Source organism: Strigops habroptila, chromosome 6, assembly GCF_004027225.2.
Source record: "Strigops habroptila isolate Jane chromosome 6, bStrHab1.2.pri, whole genome shotgun sequence".
Classification (NCBI taxonomy): Eukaryota; Metazoa; Chordata; class Aves; order Psittaciformes; family Psittacidae; genus Strigops; species Strigops habroptila.
In genome coordinates, this window is record NC_044282.2 from 28,790,712 (window position 1) to 28,811,128 (window position 20,417).

The 20,417-nt window shown below is 39.0% G+C and overlaps 1 protein-coding gene across 2 annotated transcripts in view; it reads right to left on the minus strand.

The window, feature by feature from the left end:
- BCKDHB (branched chain keto acid dehydrogenase E1 subunit beta) overlaps positions 1–19,942 on the minus strand; it is a 122,561-nt gene extending 102,619 nt beyond the window's left edge. The window contains exons 1-3 of one of the 2 annotated variants that reach the window (XM_030490524.1): positions 19,723–19,942; positions 16,962–17,039; positions 14,815–14,883 (exon numbers count right to left, since the gene is read on the minus strand). In XM_030490524.1, coding sequence (XP_030346384.1) covers positions 14,815–14,883; positions 16,962–17,039; positions 19,723–19,891 — 316 coding nt within the window. In that variant the 5' untranslated portion in view covers positions 19,892–19,942. The remainder of the gene's footprint in view (positions 1–14,814; positions 14,884–16,961; positions 17,040–19,722) is intronic. The other variant, XM_032920026.1, reaches the window with a different exon arrangement.
- Between the last annotated feature and the right edge of the window lie 475 nt (positions 19,943–20,417).

The following is a 20,417-nucleotide window of genomic DNA, read 5'->3' on the forward strand; positions in this document are numbered from 1 at the left end:
AAAAGCAAATATGAATTACAACATGATACCTATAACATGATCAGCTTGAAGCACCTAATTTGAACTTTTAGAACTAAAGGCATAATCCTGAAGTACTATGGCTTAAAATAGTAAAAGGAAGAGCCAGGTAACTGCCACTGAATGAGATTTATTAGTGAGAAATGGTCTTGATTGTACATTTAAAACAATAATGCTGAGCCCTTAAAAGCAAAACCTGAAGTACTTTACTATTCACTAGATGGGAAAACAATCCTTGGATGGAGTTTCAAGAGGTAGGGTTTTCTTTATAAAATCTAGCCCTTTAAGACAAAAAGATAGATCATTGGGATAAAACAGATCTATTAACTTCCCTGAACATTAAATATTGTATGGCACGCCTTTAACTTCTTATTTTTATTGATACAATATGAAAAAACATTAAATATTTTGTGTTTGGTTTTAGTAATCACTGAACATTTAAAAGCATTAAGCCTATGTATTTCTATCTATTTCACATTTTTTATTTTTCACATTTTTTTCAAAATCTGAAAAAGTCAATTTTGATAAACGTCCATTCATATCATCCCTTGCAAAGCATCTGAGTCAGATTTCAGCTGAAATCTGACTGCAGCAGACAAATAACCCAGAGATACTTTGTCGTTCCATATTTCATTTCCGCAGCGATGAAGAAACATTTCCTAAAGTGTACTTTTCTCCTATTACTTGCATCAGCCACGCAGCTCAAAACAAGCTAACACAAACTCCACAAGCTGACTTGTCACTCCAAGTGAAAGCAGTACCTCCACATTATCTGAAACCAGGTGCGTCAGTCTCTGAAGAAAGACGTTATGCTGGTGTCCATTTCAATTAACCTGCCCAGCTTTATCAACATCCCTAGTTTCAGCCATCTGAACAGGTTGGTGCCCTTTTCCAAGCAGTGAGGGAAGCAAGGTAGCAAACAGGGTTATGTGAAAAAAACAGAAAAAAGATGATTCTTCTCATCTTTCCATCCCAGTAACTCAGGAAGAAGACTAGATGCATGTTAAGCAGGTGAGTAAATACACTAGAAGCATTGCCAAATAAGGTAAACCTGACAAGATTAAAAGAAAAATGCAGTATTTGACTAAAAACAATTTTTAAATAATTACTTCATCCTTCTCTGATCTATTTTTAATTAAACAAAAAAAAAAAATTACCTCTCCAACTTTTGGAACAAAGAGTTAAGTACCCCACAAAGGTTCAAATTACCAGTGACCCTCTGCCTAAGGGGCAACAGCTTTAAGGCAGCCTTACAGTCGTCTTCTCGCCCGCCGGCAATAAAAAGTTGCATAGCAACCTAACAGAACATGTTTACAGACATACGTAGTCGATTATTGTGCATTAAGGTTTTGGCCTGCTTCATCTTTGCTTTTTCCAAGCCATCACGAAAAACTATTTCAGATTTCGGTATCTGCAATGAATCATGTTCCTGTCTTCATTTAACTTCAAAAATGAGATATCCAAACAATATCAAACCCCCTGTAACATTAGCACACCACCCAGGGCTCCAACTCTGAGTAATTTTGCATCACTCTGAGTCTACATTAGACAATTTGAGTAGTTTAAGGCGTACTGCTGGTGATTTACTCAAAGGTAGGTGGTTTTCAGTTTGTTTTTAAGATATTTCTACATCATTTGCATTAAAAAAAGGCATTTTAGAAGATGTTAGTACTGAGTAGTATTACTAATATTGCTGGGCAGTATTTTATTTGTCCCCTTGATTTCTGTAATTTCCATTTAAAGCATCCACTAGAAGTCAAATAAAAGAGTTCAAGAAGCTAAATACATTCTGTCCTCAACTACAACAACATGGATGCATGTGGAGAAACAGAGGACTAGAAAGAAACAGAAGTCCCAGCAGATTGGCTTCTTTTTTACTCACTGGAGTACTTCATGAAAACTCAAATAGAAATCACTGATTTTGAATCAGTCCTACCTTTAAAAACCTGCTCTAACCATAGAATATCTAGGATTCTTTTACAGATGTACAGAGTCTCCCTCTCTGGAGACATTCAAAACCCACCTGGACATGTTCCTGTGTAACCTGCTCTAGGTGATCCTGCCTTGGCAGGGGGGTTGGATTAGATAATCTCCAGAGCTCCCTTCCAACCCTAATGACTCTGTGATCTACACAAGTCTACTAATTTGATCCATTTAACATAATTTAACACAATCTATCCAGCATTCAGACTTTCTTAGTCCCACAATCCCTTTTAAGCCCTGTTTTACAGTTGGTGACACTTGTTATCTTCCATTTCTCTAATGCCATGTGAGAGGGCAGGCATCACGGGAAGTAGTTTGGCTGCTATTCAGTTCTTTTAGAGCTCCTGGTTGAACACTAAAAAGTTTTAGTAATTTCTTATTCATTTTAATCAACTTGTTCTACCACTTCAATTGATGTCATAGTCACAGTTCTTCAGCTTTATAAAAAGGGTGTGGAATGAGCACTGTTCCTCTATTGTGAACACCAGTAAAAACACATTAGCTTTCCAGATTAATATATAAATTTCAAACCTATGAGTCCAAAGCAGGGCTTCTGTTTCACAAACACAGAGATGGTTTACCTCTTAATCTTGAATCCTTGCACACTAATGTGCCATGACATTTAAAAAGCTGCTTTTTCCAGAGCTGCCCCTGTTAAAATAGATCATTTCACCTATCTAACAGATAAAAATCGCATGAAATGAAAAGGATTTCATCTGCAAGTAGCTTAAAACTTACGATGAATTTTACTTACTTTGTGTAGAATAACACAGTTTGCAGAATTGAGCTTTACTCCTTTCCTGTTCTTTCCCAATTCTGTATCCTACAATAGTTGTGCAGACTGAGCCAAGAACATTGGTATATGCCCATACACTCACAGCAGGCTTCAAGGACTCAGCCACACCTCTGGTGTACATTAGAGCAGCCTACACAGCTGAGCAGCCAGGTCTCAACTCCCACTGAAGTCAATGTAAAAAGTCTCAAATCAAGTGCAATGAGTAGTGTCAATTGTAGGAGGAACACATATACACATACACAAAAATCATTGTGCGGATATGCAGCCTATGCTTTCAAAAGAATGTCAACATTTAGTCACTTTGAACAAAAAAGTCATTCAAGTTTTGACTAATTAGCTGCTAATTCTATTGGCAGATTGCCATTATTTTTTCCTTAAATATTCCAAAGAGTCACATTATGGCAACAAGACTCATAAATTAGTCACTTATTCAGAAATCTGTGAGCAACCAAGCACAGGGTCAGCACAGAGATTTGCATGCACTAAACCAAATTAGCTGCTTCCTCTGCTGCTGCTGCTAAATCTGCTGTCTTACTCTACTCTGCAATGAATGTCCCAACCTCTTATTCTAGACAGAAGTCTTCTAAAGGTCAAATCACTGATAAGTGTTTCTTACTCAGTTTCACTTGCTAACAGGAGTCTTAATAAAGCTTTATTTGGGGAGGTAAAAAAATTAAAATAAAATCATTTGCATAGAAAAAAAGTATCCTTCTGAAGCACTAATCACCACGGTATTGCCCAAAGGACAGGACACCTGTTCTGACAGGTACCTGGTAAGAACAGGAATTCCTCACAGGTTTATAATTTATTCCACTGACATAACCCATACTTCTGATGAGTACTTCAAGTACATTGGAAATTCAGAACAGCTGAAGGGTAATTTTTTCTTTCAAGTCTCCTCCAGTTCCTAATTCCAAAGTATTCATACATTTGGCAGGGGGGTTGGAACTAGGTGATCTTAAGGTCCTTTCCAACCCTTACTATTCTATGATTCTATGATTTGAATAGACACGCATATTTGAACTAACAGTTCTAGCTCACAGTTCAGTACGTCATTCTCTTACTCAAGACAGTGGATTTTTCTTCTGAGAGCTCCACAGATCCAAACTGCACTTTACCTCCTCTCCCCCAAGATTCCCTTAGGTTAAAAGTATGTTTATTGCATTTTCGTTTAACTCTCATTCTGAAAGACCTCAAACAATATCAGAGTCAGGAGAAGTGCTAAGTATAAAGAAAATGTTACAATGGATGGGGAGCAACGTCCTCAATTATCTACCAGTTCATACAATCTGCACAAATACTGAATTGTAGGTTTGGAAATAAAGGAAACTTGCTTTCTAGTAAAATTTAGTAAATTCTTAAAGTTGTTCACAGCATGAACATAACATTAAACATTTACTCAACTGTCAGGCTTATGGCCTCCTGGATGAGGGAGGACCCAGGAATTTATTTATAAATAGCTCTGCCTTCCTAAAGCAAATAGGGAAAACTTGCTTTTTGACCCTCTCCTCCACTTCAGATTTCCTGTCATTTGTGACAAACTAGCATCCCATTGAAAGCTAAAGAAAAAAACAGAAATATTAAAATGTATTATCTAATTATCTCCCTTTCTTAAGGAAGCAGTGGGAACAGTAGGGGTCAGGTAAGGTTAATGTAAAGCTTTGGCGTAACTTCAAATGCCGATAACCTTGCATGTCATTTAATCCTACCATGATGAAAAGCAGCCAAGCAGTAGCATAACCAAGGGAAGATCAGATTCCGTTCAGGTACGCAGTGAAAAAATGATGCAGAAAGGGAAACTGATGATGTAAAAGAAAAAAAAAACTCACTATGACAGTAGTCAAATGCTGGAACAAGCTGCCAGTGAGGTTGCAAATGCTCCTTCTTTGGACATACTCATAACTCACCTGGACAAGACCACAACCAACCTAAACCAGCTTTATGTTGAGTACTGGTTTGGACCACATGACCTTCAAGGTCTTTTCATTCCAACCCTTATGATTCTATGACTCATTAACAGCCCTAAGCAGGGTTACATGCTGACTGCCCAAACTTTTTATGTCTGTGCCTGTCCTGTTGATGGAAGCATTTCATGACATTGATAAAATAGAGCTGATTCAGCTCCACACTGCTAGAAAAGTATTCAATAAGCAGCTTACATCAAAGTGGCAGATTTGCTCACCAGAATTTCTTTTTACTGATGACTATGCAGGTAGCCCAGTCCATACTGAATTCCTTCTGATCATCTGGCTCATATACCCAGTTGTGTCAGTCTAAAGAAAAAAAGCACAGTGCCTAACCACACCAAAGCATTCAAGTGTTACTCCAGCTATGATTAACAACATTCCTTGTTCAACCACAAAAAAAATTGCCGTGTGAGAAGCATACTTGCAGAAAAGCGTAACTGACTATAGACACGTGAAGCTATACCAGATGACAGAATGCTTACTTGCAAAGATATGCCTTACAATCAACATCTACCACACACTTCTATGTGGGTATAAACAAAGCCGATATATAGTGCCTTGGTTAAGAGGCTTAGGTCAGTCCCATGTATTTTCACACTATCTATCTGCAACATTACATGACATGACAAGATATCCAACAGGAAAATATGTAACAGCAAAGCTGAATATTACAACATGTTAATAAAAATTCTACTGTAATAAGCTGGGTACACTATCTGGATGATAAACAGGAAAAAGCAAAACTGTGTCAAATACAAGGCAGCCTCTCCCACACTACTCCATATCAGTAGTGTAGAAATACTTTATAGGAAATTTGAAAGCATGCTGGATTTACTCTGAATTGTGAAGCAACTGTTCTCAGTACAACAGCAAGGATATAACGGTGCTAAAGAAGTACTCAGGAACAAAGTGGTGAATGAGCAGCAATCTGCAGAAATGAAAAGCATTTCAAGAATCTCACTTGTAGCCATGCCTGTACCTTAATAATGCAAAGTATGTGTATGAGAAAAATCAATCAACTGATCTATACTTGGTGCTCTATACAAGTGTGAAAACTCCTTGCCAGGCTTTGAGGATTTAATGTTTCTACAAATTAGAGGGGGGAGGGGAAGAAAAAAAAAGAAAAAAAGAAAGAAAAAAAATAAATAATAAAAAAAAAAAAAAAAGAGGAGATTTTTATGATGACTAGCACGTTATATCAACATGGTCACTGGAAGATGGTTCTGAATCAAGTTTAAGTTTAACCAGCTCCTCAGAGTGCTTCTGTTGCAAAGCTGCTTAGGCAATTGAGTGGACTTGAATGGTAGTCTTAGATATGCCTTTTTTGACCCTTCTATATTTCTAGAAAAATACTTCCAAGAAGACTGAGTGGTTTACTCCCTGTAATCAAGTCTGTAGCACCTTTTTAAACCAGAGTGGTGATAATTAACACACTTGTATCACTAAATTCAGAGGTAAAAAAACAGCAGACATGCTAAATTAGTGCCACTTGAAGAGCATAAATGAAACAGGGAGCATACTGATCACAGGACTAACCAAAGAAATTTGAGAATCACTAAATTGTACCTAAGGAATGGTAAAGGCCTAAAGACTGATATCTAAAACAAGGTAAACAAACTGCGCTTGCAAACCTGGTATTAATACAGACTGCAAATACTCTTTATGCCCATTGATTCCATCTTGTGTCTTTAATACATAAAGTTTCATCCTGCTTGACACTGTGTTACTAAAATATTACTTTTACATGTTTCATTGCAAGTATTTTCTGAAGTGGAAAATTCCATTCATGAAGTTCAGTGGCACATACTTTTTTGCCCAGCAATGCATCTTGAAATACCTTAAAAATGTGTTAGAACAAGCCAAGTACTGAGTATCAAGTTCTATATTGAAAAGTATTTCCCTTATCTTTCTCTCAAACAGGTTTACAATATATAAAAAGAATCATAATAAATATTAGTAAGTCCCAAACAAATAAAATGTTTTCATACCAGGCACACTATCAGAACAATAAAAGAATAAAAACAAAACAAAAATAAAAATCTATCTAGTTCTGACACCAACTGGTTTATACCAGTATGCCACAAATACAGGCAGTGTGAAAGGATATTGTATGAAGTTCTCAACTTTTCTTTTTTTTCTAACTGTAATCTTAAGAATTGGCTATTTAAGATCAGAATGAACAAAATGTTCTATCGTGGAATGAGTCTGGAACACGTTCTCCAGATGTTAGTGTTCAAAGACATTTATATAAATCAGAACAAAACCTAGATCTTGCCAAATTGCTCTGAAGAACCAGGCAAGCAAGCTGCAGAATTCTTTTTAAACCCATCCACAAAGAAACAAGGATAATCAAACTCCAGACTACTTAGGTTTTCCTCGATCTGTACAAAGCAACTAGTCATTTTTAACTCTGAATAAAATGTTCCATCATCCTCAGCTTCAGTCTGCCATGTCAAAAATTCTGAGCTACTTCATTCTACCACGTGCAATATGTTATAATGGACCAGCACCTACATAAAACAGGAAGCACAGTGCTTGTCCAAAAAGCTTTCAGTCTGCTTCTGAAGCACCGAGCTAATGTTTTCTCTTATTCCTAACACTTATTCCTGATGCTACTTTAGGCTGAGTTTCTCCTCCCTATAATAGCATATTCCTATGTTCTTAAAGCATGCAAAAGACCCCATGATTACTGATAAAAAGCCCACAGAAAAACCCCAGTGTGGCCCCCGCCTGTTGAAGTTCAATACTGAACCACTAATAGCTTCTGAGAGGCAGAACACACTACCTTAATACATTGTATTTCATGTCCCACCCAACCAGCCCATCCAAATTGTGTTCTTGTACTTCTTGCCCTGGCACTATGATGTTGGCACCACAAGAACAGACCCAGAATCTCCACTGACGGACCTCTGCTCCCTTGACAGTAACATGCTGTACAGTCTCCGCAATAAACAATTTATCTCCTGAAATCACTAACAGCAGGGATTTACAATATAAACATTTTAAATTATTTTATGGATTTTAGAGGCAAATTATTAGAATTTAAAAAAAAAAAAAAAAAAAAGGAAAAGAAAAAAACCAACCACAGAACCCAACACACTATCTCTACCAATATTAGCTCTGTTTCAAAAGGTTCTCCCATTATTTCATGCTACTAAAAGCCATCAGGACATTAAGCAGTTTTTGTAAGCATATGCAATCTTTAGCCAAGAAACTTCACCAAATGCCATAACAACCTAGGTACAACTTTATCTTCTCACCCATGTTTTCCTCTGTCGCCATTTCACTTAAAAACAGAACTTGCCTTCAGGAGTTTTCTACAGTTCAAGCTCATAAAATAACATTGTGTTCAAGTAAGTACTTTTCTTCAAAGAATGACTACCACAACTTTAGAAAGGCTGAAGTCCTTTGGGCATGGGTAGGTACAACCATCGCCCGGTCAAATAAAGAAAAAAGCCTGAATTATTTCACTATAAACAAATAACTCATTTACTGAGAATGAAGTGTTCCGTGAAAACTCACACAGGTGTTTACACCTCAGGCACAAAGTCTGCAGAATAACAATCAGGGATTACAGTGGATCAGACATTGTAAATAAACATTACTGCCACAAGACAAGCTAGCATTCTTATGAAAAGTATCAATAGAAAGCTGCAAATAACAAGGTTTTACTCAGTAAGACACAAAGTATCCAATTTGGGATAGTCCATATCCTTCAGTCGCTGCAAGCAGAGTCCAGAGAAAACTAACCAGTAATAAAAAACCTTCAAACCTTAAGAATAATCCTCCACTGGGACCGTGTGTGTAGGGAAGCCAGAGAATCTTGATCGCTGAAGGCTAAGAACAGCCTTTGACAGCTGTCCCAAACCATGCCCTGTGCTTCAGAGCTCTAATTCTCTCATCAGGCAGAAAGTAGAGGAAAACAAATATGGAAGTGATAAATAAAATCATTTTTAAAGCATCCAGCTGATTGCTAATGTGACTAGGTCATCCTGACATAAGGTATTATTTTCTTGGTTTCATTTGCAGTTCAGTCACTTGGTTTTTGATGTGTTGGAAAATTTCCACAGGGAAAATCTTTGACTGAACTTCCCCCACCCTCATGGGATTCAATACAAGTGTTATTTCTTCTCCGATTGTCCTATTTTTTTTCCCCTGTGATTTTCCAATTTGAAAGAAGATATCCTGGACCAATTGAACAGATGCTAATTACTGTTTACAATCTGTTCCTCATATATTTTACACATTTTTGGGTTTTTTTTTTAAATATGGGTTGGAAGAAAAAAAAATCCTACCAACTTTTTCTACACTTCCAGCTGCATCAAAAAGCACAGGAAGGATTATTTATAAAACAAGCGTATATGCTTGAACAGAATAGGGCAAGAAAGTGATAAAATTTCAAGTTATTTGTCCGTACTTCTTGCACCCTTTCTACTCCATGTAAGGACATCTATTTTAGATGCTTATTTCTCATTTACTACTGTCTGCAAGTATAAATGTCTCTAACCATTCAGAATTACCTGAAAGGAAATGATCTGAGATTTATTTTGTTTTATCCTACATATAGGAGTGACACACAGTTGCTCTTACTGAGTTTCACTTTATCAAGTGTCCACCTGGAAAAGAAGCAATTACTGGCTGCACAGCAGTTAAATAGAAAAGGACTTGGGGGCTAAAGCACGCCACAAACTGACAGTTAACACCATACTGCTAATATAGGCAGCAAACATCACTGCAGAACATATTGGCAATGTCACACAGAAACCTTATAAAAAGCATTTTGTTCTAATTGACTTCGTATAAGAGTACCATAAGCTGTCGTGGGCAGTACATCTCTGTAAGCACTGACAAACAGAAAGAGGAGAACAGCAACAAAAGAGACCAAACGGAAGAGCTAAAAGAAACCAGAACAGACAAAAATAAAAGCCGTGATTGAAAGACCAACCAGTGATAGGACATTAATCCAGAAAAGAGGAAACCTATCTTCCTCTTGTTCATTCTGCTATCACACAGAAGATCCCAAACAGTGACAAATGAACCATATGAGCAGAAGACAAATCCATTCCAAAACATTTCAAAAGACCAACTGCTGTCAAAACCATTTCTTCTGCATCTTTACAGAGATCAGCTTTGGTATCTTAGCCAACTCTTTTGGGAGTAAGTCCAGAACTCCCCGTGGCCAGAACTGAGGCCACGTGTCTTCTACCCTGGGCAAGCACTTACTTCTGGTGGGAGACACCACAGTGGCATCCTCCAGGAACTGAGAGAATCTTCAAAATAAAGATTTCCATTCAAAGCATTCACATTCTACCCATATTTCCAAATAGTTGTAAATGAACTGGCATCCTGGCTTGTATCAGAAATAGTGTAGCCAGCAGGACTAGGGAAGTGATTGGAGTAAGAAACATGAAAAGTTCTAATGAACTCTAATTAGACATCACATATACCAACAAAAACAGTTCCTAAAACAAAATACAATCTGCGTAGTTAAAGAGACATAAGGCTCAAACACTATTCCTGTTGTAAGGGGAAACTGCTGGTTCCCGGCTATCCAAACTTGCTTGAAATCTTAGCAACAAAAAACCTAAGTTTTAGTCTTTCATGTTTCCTTACTAGGTCAACTTTCCTCTCTATAGTGCAAACTTTTTGGCAAGCATCGTAACTTTCCAGCTTCTGAGTGAAACATAACTCGACTGAAACATACTATCCAAACACATACATACACATTTGTGCGTCTATAATATTATCTGTATGTAATTGACAAGACCTACAAACAGCTGTAGTATCAAACAGCCTATGCAAAAATATTTGTTAGCAAAAAGACATGAATTACTAAAGATGTATATCACTTTTTGAGATGATAACAAACATGAGCAATAACTCAATCTAAGATTCCAATTTTTAAAATTTATTCAATTACTCCAGTTCCTCTGGGTTTGGTTTCTATCACCTACTCAAATCTCATCTATAAAAGTGAACACAAACAAACAAACTCAGTCTCCTCAAAGAACTATTATAGGGAAAGACCTACCAAGCCAATCTCACTTCTGCTGGATTCTCAGTCCTGAGAAAAGACTGTACCTATTCCACATTCTCAGAATATCAAGCTTTGAAATAGTCACAAAGCTCTTGATCTTTATCCTCGCTAAGGATAGGTTTTTGACATGGCAGTAAGTGCATGTTAGAGCTTCCCTTCAAGCATCGACCAGAACAGTACTAAAGACACACCTTGACTGAGGCAAATGACTACACAGAGGCACTTCTAGGTAAGGAAGCCCTCAAGGTCTAAGTGTTTGGAGAATGGCAGAGACACTATTCAAGGAAAAAAAAAAAAAAAAAAAAATCCTGCTCTGGCATTCTTCCAAGTAGCCTTTTTTGTCAATCACTATTTCTGCTATTCTCGTTTCTCAGTCTTTCCTTCTGTCCACTTTCTCCATTTTTACCTTATCCTCTGGGTTTTTTTCTCCCATTTCTTTACCTCCTGTCATCTAATCCCTAACTCTGATCTCCTCTGTATTTTTGTCATGTGGATGATACTGATCTTTACATGCTGCAACTTTATTTCACACTTCAGGCAGAGCAATAGGAGACGTATTCGCACTCCAAGATCATTGTTTCAAAACCATCTGCAGACTCAAAGACAAATGTTTTCATTTCAGACAGCATTTTTTCCAAAATACAAAAAGAATAATGTACTTCTCTTTGGAAAAAAAAAAAAAGAAAAAAAAACACAAACATGAAAACATGTTTGCACACATTAACTAGGCTACAAAAATACAGTAGACAAAGAAGCCGGCTATCAATCCTGCAGTTTACATGTTTGCTTTAGACGCAGGACACATCTCCAGACAGCAGGACTATGGAATAGCAGAAATTCATTACTTCAATAAAGATATTCTACAGGTTAGAGTATGCAACCTCTGCAAAAGAGTGACAACCAAAATCTGGCAGGAGGTGATGGAGAAGGAGACAAGAAGTAAAACAGGAATATACCTTCCAGTGTGCAAGACCAGAGAGAGGGGACAAAGGAAAAAAACTGTACAAGACTTATTTCCCTTCCCTTATCTGAAAGAAACTCTCCACATAAAAACTTCAGGGACTCATTTCCAGGATGGAGAACTATACAGCAATGGACTTCTAAGCATTCAGTTAATGCAAAGGGATCATGAGCAGCAAAGCGATGCCAGAAAAAATGGAATTGCCTATTTCCTATGCACATGAGATGTATAGGAAGAAACTTACTAACCTAAGTCCTGGCTATTGCACAAAATAAATTTCCACATACTGACTTGTTTACATATGATTCCTCAATTAAACACTTTCAAACAAAATCCACGTCACCACATCAAAAATTAATCTGTTCAAATATTAGGTATTATTTCTTTACAAGGTCAATGAGCCTGACTTTTTTCACTTAGTAGTATAGGCCTCTAACTGTGTTTATCTTACAACATTACTCTACACTCAGGCTTAAATGGCTTTCCTGGCAAAAAAAGGGTTTAGATTTGATGACAGATGTATTCTAAAAGCAAATTTCTTCTCCCCAGAGAGACTCCAGTAACAGTCTGGATAGCAACCAACATCTGTATAGTACTACTACTGAGTATTAATATACTAAATTCTCCTTACTATAATATTAGGTGATACTTAGACCTTGAGCTCTAGGAAAGTGTTTGAAAAGGAACTATCAATTTGTATTAGAATAACTATTTATAGGCATAGACTGCCACCTAGTGAGTTTTATTGTCTGTGGGGAGAAAGGAAAAAAAAACAGAGCACCAACCTTCCTCTTTCGGGGGGGGGGGGGTGGGGGGCGGAAAGAAGAACGAAAAAAAAATCATTCCTTCATATTTTACATGAACATATAGAAACAACATCATATCACTTATCTCTCCTATTATTATTATTTTGATGGTAAATGCAGGAGGGGAATGAGGAAAGAAGAGTCAGTAAGTGTATGTTATCTTCCTTGTACAGGTAAGATCCATGATGCTGCTTGTTCATCAATTCCTTCTGGAATTCCTCCTTATTTTACATGGACTCTAGCCTTTGCATAACACAAGTGTTGCATCCAGACCTTATTTAATCTCTAGGACAACACTGACATAGACAGCCACTTCTCTCTCAAAATTTTGGATTTCTTCAGTTTTTGCATTTTTAGTCTTTCTTGGTTCTTCTCAGCATTGTAACTGTATTTTCAGTACATTCTCTAGTTCAGCTTTACCATTCCCTCTTCAGTCACTGCAGCTTTCTACAGGATTTTGCTATTTGTGAAGAAGCAAAGTTACCTGTGTCATCTTACCTGCCTTAAAGTTGTATTATCATTATATAAATAACTCTCAAATTGATGTCACCTTCAGAGTTCTCTTTCTGTCCAAACTTGTATTTCAGATAACTGCTTTCATTTACTTATGGCCATTTGATTAGCAGCATAAGAACTCTTACTTATTTTTCCTGTCATGCCTTCTCCACGCCCTTCTCTCTCAAACACTATCAATCAGCATCTTCAGTTCACTTCTCATCCAGACCTAAATCTCAGAATCTGCAGGACAAATGGGTCTTAGGAAGATCTTTCTGTAATGAATCTGTAAGACAAACTTATTTTTATTTAAGCAGGAAACCAGCAAAATCTTTTCAAATTTCTCCTTATCTAACATACTTTTCTCTATCAAATATAATCTTTGCAATGCTCTGAATGAAGGTGAAGAGACAGTTCTATACCTTGTTAATTTGATTTTACCAGCACTTTATGTACCCACCCACTGTATTTTATAGTCACGTGAAACAAGAACACTACTTAGTTTTTGCTTATCAAAACTATCCTCTTATTTACCATAAAGAGGTCAGTACCTGTTTTGAACACATGGCAATATACTAACTTTCATCAGCCCTTGTTCAATGCTCATCTAAGTACTTCCACAATTTCTCATGTTACCTCTCATAGTTTAAAGGAGTTCTTTTCAAATATTCCCAAAGTCATTTTATGAATGATTTACCTTATTAAAAGATCTTATTAAAATCCTTTGTTGTTACACCAACAAAATAAACCTGATTCTAGCTAAGCTGCTGATGTGCTGTGACTGTTGCTTATCATACTGACTAACTCACTGTAAACAGTTCTTTGCACTCCCTCAACAGTGCCCACCTCAACAGTAGCCTCTGCAAACTGGGGCAGGGGCTATCACAGAGACTTTGAACAGCACCAGCACTTTCGAATACCCCATCAATAAAATGCTACTACAGGAATTAAATAATGTCTTTCCTTCATTCCAATATTATATTGCTTTCTTACATCAAAGAAAACCAACAAATTACCCTCAAAGCAACAGCCTAACAATATAAAATTTATTCATTTTGTCTTTTAAAGCAGAGTTACAGAACTCTTAACCTCAACATGCAGCACTAATGATCACTGCTAATAAAAGTCCTATCCAAACTATTTGAACATTAACGTATAAAACAGAGTGTAAGAAAACATCCACATAAAAATTGAAGCAGAAAAACAAGACAACAAAATGTGGCTATGTTTCTAAAACTTCTTAAAAGTATAGCCTTTCTCCTCTCCCTTTTTTGGGTCACTCCAAAAGAAAGAAGCAGATCATGGTGATCTTCAAGCAGGCAGTAACTCATGCCCTCCAAAGTTTAAATCAGTTTTAATGTAATTCTTTCACTTCTTGACAGATGGGACAAAAAAGCATCATCATTTACCGTTGCTAAGAGGCTTTAATTTGATTACAGTAGTTAAATGGGGTCACATGATGAATATCTGGTCCAACTGCAGTTTAAAAAAAAATATAAAGTTACATTGATAAAGTTAGTTGAATAAAGAGAAGACTCCTGAAATTATGTCAGCAAGTTTCCGCAGCTTTGAAAGCTTACATAACTGGTAATACATTCAAATTTTTTCTCTTTCCAAGGACAGAAAGGAAAACAGAAGTCCATTTACAGGGCTTCTCTCCCATGTGTTCTTCTCTGCTCCCACAAACCACAGAGGGGTACAAAAGAACAGAGATGCTAATATCAAAATGTCAGATTTCAAAGTTAACTTACCATATTTGTCTCGCAAGCCAACTGTACACCTGAAGACTCCACCAAAGGCCACATCTTCACCAAATATTACTGAAAAATAAGAACAGTAGAGGAGGCTAACATTACTCCAATGCATCTTATTTTTAATGAACTTGTTCCAAAGGTTTTTGAGACACTAACATAAGACCAGGGCAACTCTCAATATTCAAACTACTAACCTTATAGTGTGGGTGATGTAGCCAATAAAGTTTTATCTCTAAAAGTAGTCGCCTTTAAAATTTAGCTTCAAATCAACTAATCTTGGGTTTATTTTTCCTTTGAATTTATGGAATAATGATGCCTAATTTTTCTTAACACAGTGTTGTTATTTGATTCACAGAAATAAGTATTGCTCATTTCAATATGTTTTTTTTAAGCATGTAAGAGATGTGCAGCAGTATCACCAATAGCAGCTTGCATGAACTGGGATCAGTTCTGATAATTCCCACATCCCTTGACACCCTAGATATTCTAAAGGGCACAAAATAATAAGTTAGCCTCCTTATCTTTCAAGTATTATTTTTGTTTAAATGCATTTCTGGTTGGAAGCACTAAAAGGGACGAACACACTTCTGAAAATTATGTTAAGGACACCACTTCAAGAAAAAACAACTTGTATCACGATGTAAAACCAATGCAGCCACAGAATGTATGACTGAAGTGTGTCCCCAGATCATCTAATTTATTTTTAATCTTCATTTGTTTCAGGTATTATGTACTTAAAATCTTTGTAAGGCCTTTCCCTGACCACACAACTACTCACTTTCGAGCCAGCTGACATAAAAAAACAAAAATCCCATTTAATGCTGATATCAGCACACTTGCCTGGATTTAGTCATTCTGTTCAACCACTGAAAATATTTTCCTGGACAGATTCTCATTTTCATCAACATAAATATGAGGATCTCCACGACTTAAACAAGAGTTGCTCAATTCTCATAAAACTAAAAACATATGAAGGACATGCTTTCTATTGCAAGAAACTCTCATTAACTCAGTAAGTAGCGTGATACTGACAACTGACATGGCTGGACTGTAGAACTCCAACATGATCTTGCAAGGAGCTTTGCAAAGATCTAGCCCTGTAAAGCTGAGAAGCAAGACTAGAACCTCAGAGTGACTAAAATGCTGAAAATTATACATGAGTTTAGATTCCAGTCTACTTATTTTTATCTGGCTGATTCTACAGAAATCGTACTAAAATCTGTTCTTGGCACTAATTTACCCTCCCTTGTCTAAGCTTAATTTAATAAAGGTGATAATAACACAGCTGTAGATTGAGAGGGAATGTACACAGGCATAGTACTGGACAGATAACATGGAATTTGCCCTAACAGATGAGATAATTAGTCAGACTTCAGGTTGAGCAGTGGTTCAAGAAGTGCCAAAAAGTGTTACTAACACACTAAAAAGAAAAAACAAACATCTCTTTCAGACATCTGGCCATCATCATGCCTTTGTTCCAACAAAAGAACAACAGACCTCCTGTTACGTATAAGAATTAAAAGTGGAGTAAATAGCTTTGTACAAAAGAGTTTAGGATAACCCTTTTAAAAAAAGCTATGACGAACTAGCATCTTCAAAGTTACAGGTTATCCAGACTGCAGAAGCCTAGAAAAACTTTACATTGCCTATGCATGATGATGAACAGAAATCAGTAAACCTGGAAAAAAACTTTGGAGCAGGGGAGAAGGGCAGGGCAGGGAAGGAGATTAGGAAGAATGGATAGAGAGAGGAATATATAGTCTCTAAAAAACTTTTTGAGCATAGAGAGTTGAAGGAATTTAAAAAGATTTACATTTTTAAAACTCCTTTACCTACTAGTGGGACTCAAACTGCTCTTAACTACAGTTCACACCAGTAATACCAGAAGCATATTAGGCAATGTATCTTTCTGTCCTGACTTCTAAGTGAAATTAACCCAGCAACCACAGAAGACACAACTGCATCTTAGATCATGTAATCTCTTAATAATCTGTTAATACCACTCATTTTTAAAACTTGTTTGAGATCAAAGTGTAAAAATAACCTGTTAGAAAACTTTAAAGGCCACAAGAAATGCATTTAATAAACAGGGAAAACAAAATGAAATTTACACAAAGCAGAAGACACTAACAAGCGTAGTCTACCTGCAGTCGGATCTTTGGCTAGAGCATTGTCCAAGGCACTTGTTATGGATTGAAAGAGATTCATCTTCTGAGTTTCACCTGTGTGAAAGTGATCAGTTAACAATTTAATCTGGTTCAAAACACAAAGTATATTAGAAAACACTGCTGCAAAGCACAATTAAAAACTTCGATAACAGTCATAAACAAGATCCCTGTTAGGAGTACCCAAGAGTCATTTGCTGAGTAAACTTAAGTTATGGTATAGATGGGATTGAGCATGGTATACTTTGCAATCCCAAGGACTATAGAACTACTACCCTGCATTCAACCTTTTTTCAAAAACTATGTTCTCAGCTAATGCAGCAAATGCAGCTTTGCAATGCTTAGTCAAACACTAGGAACAATGACTGTTACAAGAGCCTTTCAAAGGAAGAAACCATAGTAAAGCTTTATTGTTTTGAGGATTGGGATCCTTTCTACTAAGATTCACCAGATCTCATTAAGCTTACTTCATCATTCTTTAATTCTTTTTTTAAAAGCTTCAGCCTTTCCTGTTTACAGACTCTTATTATCAGCAGTTTTCTGATCAGCCTTCTCTCTGGACTGCAGTTAGAAAGTGTCAGAAGCATCAAACCCATACTCCAAAGAAAGAAAACTTGATGCTGAACAGCTATACTCAAAAGGGGTAAAGCAAATGCACCAGACAGTCACACTAAAGTCTTCCAGAGTGCAGACTGAAAGAAAACCTTCAAGACCCAAATGCCCTTCTCTACTCAAGCGCTGCAAGAAAAAACAAACAGGCCTGAATGCAAAGATGGAACAAAACAATAGTCCAGTCCCCAGTACTGTGATCAACTCAGCTTGTCCAAGAAAATAAAATAATGCCTTATCAGAAACTAGGTGAGTAAGAAATTGCCTGGCTGACATTTGGTAGCTTTTTAACTGGCAAAACCTCTATCTAAGCCATGACCAGAAGCCACAGCCCAGGACAATGGTACCTACCAGCACACACAGCACTTAAAAAGAACTACAAACAAACATCAAAAAAGAACCCACACACAAACAAACAAACAAACAATAAAGTAATGGTTAGGCGATGATCAAAGACAAACATGAGAACAGGTGTTAGAAATCAGAAAGGCAAACAACATTCTGTTTCCAGCAGTGACATTATCTCTCAACCATTCAGCTTTCCTTCCTCCTAAAATTGCTAATTACCAAATTTTCTTAAAGACTTATGTCATGCCACAACACAGCTGAGTAGCTGCATTCATATATGTTTCTGTACTTGGTAGCTTCACCTGTTACACTTTATATGGCCCTTTAAGAAGAGGAAACTGTGAAAAAAAAAAAAAAAAAAAAACTTTAGGGGAAACTGTTCAAATTATATGAAAGCTACAAATAATCAACATTTACAAATTCAAGGGACAGAAAGCTGGGGAACAGCAGTTGTTTCTCTTTTTTCCAAGTCATCCATATTAGTATTTAGGTTATCTTTTCCATAATATAGAAACCTTCCAGTATTTGAAATAAATAAATGCTTATTATTTAAGCAACTGTCAGAAATTCTTCACACTGACTGTCCTGACCTGCTGTTCTTCCTTATAATAAAGGCCTTCTGGGAAAGGAGAAACTAATTGTGTCCTTCAGATTTGAACTATGAAGTTGGAGAAGCATTATCTTTGCAAATCAGGATCAGTAGTGGCTTAACTTCATTTCACTTTTGCTGTTTTTCACAGAATTTCAAAGTGTAATTTAAATCAAAAGAAAATAGTTTTCTATTGATATATGGCAACAAAACTGGCCTGACTCACTAGAGCTTCTTCGCTATGATCTCAAGCAGGGACCTGCAGCATGAAGCCTTTACCACATGACACCTTGGATGTCTCCGTCCCCAATGACTAACAGAAATTGACAAGAGTTTTCTCAGACTAAATGTCCAAGCTGGAACACCAAGGTATCCAGCTAAGTAACACCTTTCTAGAAGACAGTGTGGTTCATGTGAGAGAAACAGCTACTCTGCAGCTGGCAGGCTTCTTCCAGAACTCAGCAGAACTCACTTTCAGAGTTGCATCTCAGACACAAAACCACCAACTTTCATCCCGAGCTGGTTATTTCCAACTGATCTGTGTTTACTCCCAGCCGCGTGATCATGACGATTACCTCGAAGCTTTAACTACACAGCAGTCTTCATTAATGACAAGTTTATCACCACGACTTAACCATGCAAAAAACACCAAGAGGGATTAAATCGTTAAATTACTACTAGAAGCTTCACCACTGAAAAAGAAGAGGGGCAGGGAAAGCGCTTGCAGGTCTGAGCAGATGATGGGTAGGCCTATTGCAACTATTGCACTGACTGCCCAAAACACTCCACAGGGCCCCGCCGCCCGCCCCCAGCGGGGCCGTAAGGCGCCGGAGCGGTCTGGAGCACCGCCGCCAGCGGCACACGGGGGCCTTCCCACCACAGACCAGGTTTTTCACGGGAAACCCGCAGGTGGAAGAGCCGCGGACACAGCGGAGGACCCAGGCCAAGGCCGCCGCCCGGGGTCTCGCCCCCAGCGCTGGGGCTGGCGGCGGCTACCCCACCGTGACAACCCCGCTCCCGGCTGGGGCAGCGCCGCCCGAGGGGGCGGAGGCGGGAAGCGCCCACCCTTGTCCCTCCCCTCCGCCACACCCCGGCCGGGCGCCTCCCCGAGAAGACGGCGGTGGGGAGGACCCGACAGCGGAGCGAGCGTGAGCCCGGCCCTCGGGATGGACCCCGGCCCAGCCCCGCTCTCACCGTACTCGGTGGGCGCCGGGTCCGGCTGGAAAGAGAAGTGCGCCGCGGACCGTCGGGGCGCGGGCGGGGGCAGGCGGCTCCAGAGCCCGCCGCGGCCGCGCACCGTCACCGCCGCCGCGCCGGAGGGGAGCGCCCCGCGCAGCGCCAGCGCCAGCCCCGCCGCCGCCATCGCCGCCGCTGTCAGGGGCCGCCGCGGCCGCCGCGCGCTGTACAGAGGCGGGGTCCTGAGTGGGCCTCCTCACTGGCCGGCGGAGGGTCGAGGACGGGCCAATTAGAAGCCGCTCTGCGGTGGGTGGAGGGGTGGGAGGGTAGGGGGAGGGTTTAGTGCGCCTGCGCGTGAGGCGCGCCGCGAGGCGGCGGGGGGGTGGGGGGGGCGCGAGGCTACGTGCTGGGCACGCGGTGGCCGCACGCGCGGGGTGACGCACGCGGTGGTGGCGTGCGCTGCGGCCGTTACCCATGTGCCTCTGCCTCGTTCAGGGCGGCCGCGGCGGCCCCGCGGTGTGTGCAGAGCCGCGTAGCGGGTGGTTTCCCCGGCCCGGCCCGGCCGGGCCGTGCTGCAGGTAGCGGTGTGCCAGGCGCTGCGCGCACCGGGCAGTGCGGAACTGGGCATCGCCTCTCTCAGTACTGTCACAAGCGTGGGTGAAACAAAAGTTTTCAACTTTCCCCTTAAATGTTCTTCTTTTCCTCCACTGGGA